Below are 9736 nucleotides of genomic sequence, written 5' to 3'. Positions count from 1 at the left end.
TTCCTTTGTTTCGGGCTTAAGCCATCGGAAGACTGGGACCACGAGACCTCTGCCCCGTTCCACGCTCCTCCGGGCACCCAGATAACACCAGATATCGATCTGGTGATGGTCGCCACACTCGCCCAGTGCTTAGCACCTCACCCAGTGCTGAGTTTCGGGCTTCCAGGCATACAGCTGCATGGTGTACTTGGTGACTCAGAGTTTGTCATTAACTGCGTTCTCTTTACAGTCTCTCAAATGCTGTAGCAGGCAAGCTATTTCTTCCCTCAAGTGTGGGTAGCCTAAGATTAAATATTAGACTTGGTTTGGATTTTTTTTTTTTTTTAACAACTCACACCCCTTCCCCAGCCTCAGCAGCAGTCTAAACAGTCAACAAGTAGGGGCTGTGAAAAAGGATTGATGTTGAATTTCTGGGAATTCTGGGAAGCAGAGGAGGGGAGAAGAGACTCTGTAACAGGGACACCTGAGTATCTTGGTGTTTTCTCTCAAATGTGATGGGTCTTACCAGTGGTGTTACTTATCCACACATCAGTCTCTCCTTTGGGGGTGGGTTGCTTTGAGGAGGTAGTTTTTTGTTTGTTTTCCCCTGTTGCTATTATTGCAGAGGAGTTGGTGTTTTTGGTTTTTTTAACAAGAGTTTGTACATGAGAGCTGACTGTCCAGTCAGTTCATATGAGGATATGATGGGTTTTCTGATGCAGAAACATGAGTTCTCAGGTGAAGTAAAAGGATAATTTCTAAATGAGATTTGGCACTGAAAGACTTGTGATTGTACTTGAGGTATCAATCTGTTTTCCATAATCTGTAGAAAGACTAGGATGTCCTTTAGCAGTTTTTTTTTTATTTTGTTTTTGTGGTTTATTGTGGTGGCTTTTTTTTTTTTTCCATTTTGGATAGGGCCACACGTGAATTTTTACACTTAAGGGAATAGCTGAAGTTTTGTTGCTGGTGTGGAATGATTATGAGAAGGAAAAAAAAAATCTTTCAGTTGGGCTAAAGTGGCACATACCTAAATTTTTAGCTAAAGCACTCTAATGAGCACTACTTGCATACCTTGCACTTCTCAAGTCCTTGCCTTTTGATGTTTTTTCTTTCATTATTCATCAGAAAAGTTCTGACTTCCCTTGTGGAGAAAACAAATGGATCTACAAATAAGATCCACATCACAAATGAGTTTGTTTTTTTTTTTAGGTTATTACTGTGTTATCATTTTATATGTTTTGAGCTCAGGATATTCAACTAAAAGAATCTGGCTGATGCATGACTTTGTATTGAGGATGTTGTGGGGACAGTGGTTAGATACATGGGTTTTTATTTTTTCTTAAAAGTTATCTTTTTCTCTGAAAGATGGTGGACCCTACTCTAGCAGAAATGGGAAAGAATCTGAATGAAGCAATGAAGATGCTAGAAGACAATCAAAGGTATGGACAAAGGATAACAACTACAAAAACAATAGTCGTTTGTGCTAAGGGAAGAATTATTAATGTCACTGTCATTAATCAGGAAAGAAATTTTCCTAGTAGTTTAGGGTCATATTGTCATTCTGTCACTTACACCTACACAAATCACAATTGTTTCTGAAATGATGGAATTTTTGTAATAGGTGTATGTGTTTTTCTGCATGTTCCATACTATTCAGAGCAAGTCTGTTTTTTCAGAGATGTTAGATTTGTTTTTTCGTATTACTGTGCAAGTAACTTTTAAAATTTCTCTCTATATGGGATTTTTCTGTAAGTTTGAAGATTTCTGTTAAAAAAATAAAACCCCAGAACTTAGGAACTCTTTAATTCAATCTGAGATAAACTGTTCTGGTTTTGTGTCTGATTTATTTATGAAACTCTTGTCAGTGAAACAGATTACAAAGGTGTCAGCATGTGTTTCTGCAAGTCAAAGTCAACTACATATTTCATGTTATAGACCACAAACTAAATATGTAGTTTATTCTTGTGTCTTTAACTTAGAAAAGTGGAGGAGGAAAAGAAGTATGCACGGAAGGATATTCCTGGACCACTCCAAGGCAGGTAGGCAACACCAATTTTTAGATAATGCTCTTTACTTTTCAGATTCTGTAAAATACATGTGATGTGTTTGTTTTCCAAGCAAATTCTGTGTTAATGCAAACATGATCAAACTTGTCCTTGGTGACTGAAATTTTTAACTGTTAGAATCTGATAAAGTGTTGGTGCCTACAGTTGTGATTGGGACTTAGAGTAAATACAGATGAACTTGTGCTATAGAAAAAAGTTTCATTAAAACTCCCAGAAAAAAAAACTTAGTTTTGTTTTTCGGTGAGCTCGATTTCATGTTTATTGAAATATCCTACTATAATTAAGTAGGAGTTTGAATTAATTGGTTCAGCTGCTTGTCTTCGTGATCTGTTTTTCTGCGAGCAAGGAAGTGTTTTTGTTGCTGTACTTGGCATCCAGTAAACGTGCAGTGTTGTCTTTGTGTCTTACCATGCAGTGTCCCAAATGGCCTTTTTGTTAAAAAAAAAAAAAAAAAGGTTAAGCAGTGGCACTTAATGTATTTTTTTGTTTTCCCCTCCCTGTCTGCCAGTGGCCAGGATATGGTGAGCATACTTCAGTTAGTCCAGAACCTGATGCATGGAGAGGAGGAAGAGGAAACTCCCCAGGCCTACCGGTAAAGCCAACATGAATTATTGTATATGCAAGACACCTGATTCTGTTACATTCTGATTATTATAGGACTTACAAATTTAAGTGTTTTGAAGGGTAAATATTTTGTGCAACCATATAAGTTTTAAAAGGCAATTTAAATTCTGTAGTGAACCAGAATAATGCATTTGGCTTGGTTTTCTTAAAATTTTGAAGCTTTCATTACTGATTACAAAATCTAATTACAATAGAGATTTTTTTCTGATCTGGCAACTCATTTTGTATTCTGCTTTTTTGAGAGTTCTTTTAAGTCTGAAAGCCTTACAAAACTTTGAATACTAATTATGTTTTTACCATATCTCTCTGTAGATATTGAAGAAAAAAAGGAAACAAAAACTGTTTCTATTTTTCTGTAAAATGGAAGTAATGCTAACAGATCTGCAGAAGGTTATTGAAAACTAACATCTGAAAAACAGTTTGAAGATGAAAAAAACACAAGCAAAAAACTTCCGACAAACTAGTGAAAGCTATGCCTCTAAAGATGTTAACAATAAGTCTCTTGAGTTTTCTCTGCATGAGAAGAGAAAGGTGTGTGCTTAGTGCAGTTTGAAGTCCCAGTGCAGACAAGGCAATTAGCTCCAGCTCATGGCAACTGATTGGCTAAAAAAGAAACAGAGGTGTTGTTGTAAGCAGCTATGCCAAGTGAAGTGCAAGTGCTTTTTGTCTGCACTGGCGTTTTGGCGTGCAACACACACTGGCAGGAAGGTGACTGTGGTATACTGTACTTTGCTAAATATTTAAAATTGCATGTCAACAAATTCTGCCCCTCTACAGTTAAAACACACAAAGCTAAAATTACTGTAATGTTCATGACTTGTATTTAGTTGGCAGTTACTTTGTTCTGGCTTGCAGACTTCAAAATGTCGGAGAACAGGGTCACATGGCTTTACTGGGACATAGTTTGGCTGCTTATATATCAGTTCTGGACAGGGAAAGACTGAGAAAACTTACAACAAGGATCCTCTCTGATACTACTCTCTGGCTCTGCAGGCTTTTCAGGTGAGTCACTGTGAATAGCTTATGTATGACTTGGTAGTGATAATTGTTTAAAAATACATGTGACTGGATTGAGGATGTCAACAAAAGAAATCACTGTGCCACAAACAAATATTCTTTGGAAGGTCTGAAACATGTCACATAATTTAAAAAAAACCCTGTTGAATGGCAGGAGCTTAATAGTAATGTGGCTGCCATAAAAATCCTTTTATAAGGGCTAAATGACAGAGCTAAGGGCCAGACTACAGTTGCAGGCATAGTTAGACATTTAACTAAATTCTTGTTTCTTGAGGCATACGTTATGTTGATGAGGCTTGGGGTACTTCATATTTTTAAATAGTGTCTTCAGTTAATATGGCCTCTGCTCTTCTTGGATCTAGCTTATTTTTCCAGCTCCGGTAGGTGACATCACTGAAATTTACAGTACAGTGAAATGTTCTATAAATGCCTGTTTCATCATGTAGCATAGATAATATTAAACTGTTCTGTGGGAGAAGAATGGAAATAGCTGTGTGGGAGTGTTGGAGTGGAGGGGATTCACTAATAAGCAATTCCTTTTTATTTCCTTCCTGAAGGAAAAAAAAACAAAAACAAAACAAAAAAATCCCAAACCACACTACTTTCTTCATCTCATGATACTGCATCTTTCAAAAAAATCTTGCCTGTGCTACTTTTTTTTTTTTTTTTAGTGCAGTGCAGGATGAAATGATAAAAATATAACTGAAGTTAACCCAAATTTCATTGTTAGAATTACAAAGGATTTTTCCTACATTGATGGACTCGCCTCTGTCAGAATTATTTTACAAATTCAATTATTATGTTTTTCTGTCTTTGACTTAAAGATGTTGAAACCTTGTGCAATGATGAAATTTGAGAAGCTGCAGGTAATCCAGCTACTTTGACAAACGTATCTGTGTGTAGAGAGTGTGTCAGTGATACTTCTGAATGACATTGCTAACAAAAAGAAATATTTCTGCTTTGAATCAAGTATTCAATAACATTATGATTTTGTGATTAGTGCTGGGTATGTATTGGACTGTGGTCCCCAAAGTGACCCGTAGGTGACAGCACTGAATGAATACCATGCTGTGAACTGCTTTGTTCTTCTTGACATTTTATGTGGCGATGAGCAACTCTAGAGGGATTTCCTTTTGCCCATGTTATATTGCAGAACTGTTGTGTAGTAAACGTTTGCATGTGGGTCATTCTGGAATTCAGCTCTGGAATACTCAGCAGTACTTGTGTGTCAGTCTGTGATCACCTAAGTTTTTTAAGGGCCTTTATGTAAATTTGTTGATAAATGCTGCTCTTAAATTGTGCAAGACCATTGACTTGTGTGCTGTACAAAAATGCTCAAAGAAAAATGCTTGCAAGTTGCTTAGTAAGTTGGCACACTTACACTTTGGCTGTTGCCATTTCCTTTTCTATATTTAAGACAGCTGAAGGACTGCCCTCAATGTGGAACACTCACCCCTCATCTCTCCTTTGGTTACTTTGCTCCTGTTTCTTGACTGTAAAGGTTAATGTGCTGATCTGAGTTTGATTCTTAGAAGAATTAAAAAAGGTGGTGGGAGGAGCACACACACACCCTTACGAGCCTCAAGATGACATGTATAACAAATCAGATTGAGGGCAAAATTGCCATAAAAATCATTAAAATATTCCTAGGGGAAACTATACTTCATTTCTCTAACTTGAATAATTAAAACATCTAGAAAACTGTCTTGCAGTCTGATGAATAGATTGTACTAAATTATGGTCTCATTTTCAAACTCTCTAAAATAGAAATGACATCAGTAATTTTGAATATTATGAAATACCTTGATTTGTGACTTCACAATAAAGCTTGCAGATTTCTGTCCATTTACCTTTATGTGTCTCATTCCAGTTTTACTAACTTAAAGAATGTCAGGTTGCATTCTCTTTAATGTTAGCAGTCCAGAATTCACATATGTATTAAGACCAAGTGAAACCTTCTGTGCATTTCCTCCCCACCTCTGCTCTTAATAAGGTGTTGAAATCTGTAAAGGCAGTCCTTAGGAACCCAGATGTTTACTTTCTTATTTTTACTTTTCATATTTACTTTCTTAGTTTATCTCTAAGTGAAATTAAATGCTAGGCTTCCCTCAGAATTTTATAACTTATACAATTAATTTATAATTTTAATTTTAAATTAATTATTCTTCCAGCCTATCTTGTCAAAGTTTCCTTCTACTCTAGCCTAGAAAAACAGAAGTTTTTTTTTCTCTGTCTTTGTCTTTTTGTGGTCTCCCTTGCTGGTCAATGTTATTTTAGTCACTAAACTGGCTGTTGGTTTTGTTGGTCTTATTTAGTCAGCTTTTCTTGCAGGTATGAAAATGGGTCAGCGTATTATCATGAAGATGATCGTGAAGGTCTCCTGAAAATCTGTAGACTTGTTATTCACACGCGCTATGAAGATTATACAATAGAAGGATTTAACGTGCTCTATACTAAGCAGCCTGTCATATACATTAGCTCAGCAGCTAGAACAGGCTTGGGCCAAGCTCTCTGCAATCAGGTAAAGTGAATCATTTGTGGGTTTAGCTGCAAGTAGAACCTACCTGGCTTCATATCCTCTACTTGAAATTTGGGGGTTAAAAATATGTTCAGACTTCTGCAGAGGACTGGTACTTGCGGTGCACTCTGGTACACTATGGGCAGCAGCCTTGTAAATTGGTTTGGGCCAATGAAAATTTTTCCTATGGATTCATGTGTCTGCGTGGAACTTCCACCATTAGAAGTGAAGCTACTTGGAAATCTTTCACAACGCTGCTATGTTGAGTGACCATGTGTATTCCCAAAGCAAGTCCAGCAGGCTCTCTGCAGCTCTCCTGTTGGTTACACACGTTTGCTTGGTTAGTGTTCCTCACGAGCAGATTGCCTTCATCCTTGTCTCTTCTTTGCCTTTCGATGGGCATAGTAGATTTTTATAATTTATAAAATTGTGTGTTTCTGAGACGTAGGATGATGTGTCTGCCTGTTGAAACAGTGTAAAAAGGGGCATTTTGAAGAATGAGGACTGAGTTTTGGCCACAAAAAAAGAGATGACTTTAGGAAAAGCAAACTTCAGTGATTTTTGAAAACTTACTATTTTTCCTCATGGTAGAAACAATTGCAGTGTGACTAAACTACAGCACATTGGGGATGGGGAAAGGGAGTCTGAGGTGAAACCACACTTTGGTGCCAGCCAGATATCTGCTAGCTTCTAATACAAAAATGTTATACAGTGTGTTGGTATTGCTTTAGTAGTTGGGATTTCCAACATGATTATAAAACATAAGCAAAGGAAGTGAAATCCTTACTGGGCGTAACCTCGGCTATAGTGGGTCACATGTTTAAGTTAAAACCATTTATCTGGAAAAAAATACTTTTGGTTTGCATTTACAGTCTGGTTTTTGCAGCAACAATACAGTGGGAGGAGGAGAAATGTTCTGAATATTTCCAGTGAAAGGATCCTACATGCTAACTCTTCTTTTTGTAAAAGAGTGTTTGTTGCTAGATTGCATTGTACTTTAAGTAAGCTGTTGGTCATGGTGGAAAAGACCTAACTCCAACCATACTGGGTTTCCAAGCACCTTTATTGCAAAATTTGTACTGCATGATGCCCCTGTATTCTTACTTTCAGAGAAGATCTTCCTCCTCCTCCCCCTACCCTGGGAAAACAATTGAGGGAGAAGTAGGCTGTGCTGATCCCATTTAAAAAAGTTGTTTGGAATAGCAAGATTACCCAAACAACCCAGCACTTTAAAGAAACCCAGTTTTCCCTGCTAATGTGTAAAAGTTACTGGTTTTGCCAGATATTTATTTGTATGAATGTTTATAGTCTTAAATAAGCTAATTGAGGCCATATACAGACTTTCCTGTTGCTTACCTAACATTCAGTGTACCAGTGATATTCTTCAAGCTTAACATGGGCTGACATGAAGAGTCAAGTTCTTAGGGCCTTTGTTTTTCACATCTTTGCAGAAGGCAGGCAGAGTAGGTAGGGCACCACTCTTGTTAGCACAGTCTTTTGTTTGTAAGCTAGCCTGTCCACATTAGGTGATCACTGAACTTAAAAGTGATAGCATTTTATCTTTGATCTTGAGAAGTAGCATGTGTAGTAGTGAAGGCAACTGGAACTGAGTAACTGGACAATTCAGTTTCTGTTAAAGTATAAAACCAAACTAGCCTGTAGCTGTAGTTCTCTTAATTTGTTGAATCTTCTGTTCAGTGATGTGTGATCAGCTAGATTTCACTTGTTGAGTGATATTCCAAGTTAAAGGTGAAAATGTAAGAGACCTTGATTGCCCAGCTCCCCCTCACATTAATGATGCAAAAGCTACCTGGAATTTGCCTCTGTACTGAAGGGAGAACATCACACTCAGGAGTGACTAGTCAGCTGAGCTGTGTGGTTGAAATGGGGGGATTGCTCTCTACTCAACATAAAGTGACTGTGAATCTCCATGGGAGCGTGGCCAAAGCACAAGACAGACATTTGCTTACAGATATATTAATTACAGGAGTGGCCAAGAAAAAGAGTATTGAGTTCAGACTGTGCTACAGGGCAGGGAAATCATTAGAATAACCTGCATGTAGTTCACATGCTAACAAAAAGTTGACTTTTTTTCCCGTTTCTTCTGTGCTTGCTTTTCCCGGCTTCTAATTTGATTGTAAGTTTTAGCAGGAAACTTACTTACAATGTAATATCCAGCTTTTTGTTGCTGTGTTTACTATATTTGGTGTTACTGCATATTTCTGTGAACACTTGAAATGAGTTTGTCTCTATGGTTGACATTCCATTGGTTTTATTGCAGCTGGGGTTACCCCTTTCTTGCATGTGCCGTGTGCCTTGTAACACTATGTTTGGATCACAACACCAAATGGTGAGTTCGTCTTCCTTAAGAGCTCTTTTTTTTTTTAAAACAAAACAAAACAGCCTCATTAAATTAGTATCAAGTATGCTTTTAGGAAAAGCTTATTCATGTACTTTATTTTTCAACCTCTGCATCTCTGTGTTACAGCTGTACAAATCATAGATTGAAATCTAAACTCTCAGCAGCTTGTATCTTGGTCTAATCATTTGCTAGGTATTTTTAATGGCGTATACTAAGGTGCTCTTTAGTCCAAGATTTCTAGAATATCTGTAGTCAAAGGTATGTTTATAAACTATGTGATGTGTTTGTGTTGTATTTTTCACGTGCTTTATCTGACATTCACATTGTTTTTCCTTTGAGAAGAAACAGTAAGCCAAGAAGACATTAAGAATGTCTTCCAGAACTTCAGAATGCTGTCAGTGTTCACTCTTAACACAACTGTCCAGTTCAGCACAAACAATTCTGTATCGTTTGACAAATGTGTTTATAAATACTGATCTTTTTCTCAATTGATAACAGGATGTTGCGTTGTTGGACAGAGTGATTAAAGATGATGTTGAGTCTGGAAAAGTGCCCTTGTTGCTTGTGGCCAATGCGGGTAAGTGCTATGGACAAACAATAAGAAAAAACCTATGCTATTTCATGAATGTGTATGAATTTAGGCTATCAGGTAGTGACAGGACTAGGGGGAATGGGGCAAAGCTGGAAGTGGGCAGCTCAGGCTGGATGTGAGGAAGAAGTTCTTCCCCATGAGAGTGGTGAGACCCTGGAATGGGTTGCCCAGGGAGGTGGTTGAGGCCCCATCCCTGGTGGTTTTTAAGGCCAGGCTGGATGAGGCTCTGGGCAGCCTGATCTAGTGGGAGGTGTCCCTGCTCATGGCAGAGAGGTTGGAACTGGGTGATCCTTGTGGTCCCTTCCAACCCTGACAGATTCTGATCTGTTTTAGCAGAGTACTTTAGAACCCTAATGGCTCAATGATTGGACTTGATCTTAAAGATCTCTTCCAACCTAAAGGATTCTATGATTCTATAAGAAAAGAGAGCTGGTCTCTCTACTAGATGGCTAGCTGAAAGAGCAGGGGGAAGGGTAGGAAGAACTATCTCTCGCCCTTCCCTCTCTCCTGGGAGCACTTCTGGCCCTTCAGTCTCTCTGAAAACACACCAAAAAAAAGTGAAAACAACTCCCTCC

At 38.0% G+C, this 9736-nt stretch overlaps 1 protein-coding gene across 1 annotated transcript; it reads left to right on the top strand.

Moving 5' to 3' along the window:
• Positions 1-21: 21 nt before the first annotated feature.
• On the top strand, positions 22-9146 carry LOC103775182 (pyridoxal-dependent decarboxylase domain-containing protein 1-like; the record flags this gene model as incomplete). The annotated part of the gene is made up of 9 exons (XM_008942629.1): positions 22-200; positions 605-722; positions 1348-1421; positions 1962-2021; positions 2557-2640; positions 3528-3674; positions 6021-6210; positions 8489-8557; positions 9068-9146. Coding segments are annotated over 9 exons (1000 nt in total), but the record flags the coding sequence as incomplete, so codon positions are not given.
• Between the last annotated feature and the right edge of the window lie 590 nt (positions 9147-9736).

The sequence above is a fragment of the Merops nubicus genome, unplaced genomic scaffold, assembly GCF_000691845.1.
Source record: "Merops nubicus isolate BGI_N331 unplaced genomic scaffold, ASM69184v1 scaffold14606, whole genome shotgun sequence".
Lineage (NCBI taxonomy): Eukaryota > Metazoa > Chordata > Aves > Coraciiformes > Meropidae > Merops > Merops nubicus.
Note: the sequence above shows the minus strand (reverse complement) of the source record. Positions and strands in the feature narration are given on the sequence as shown.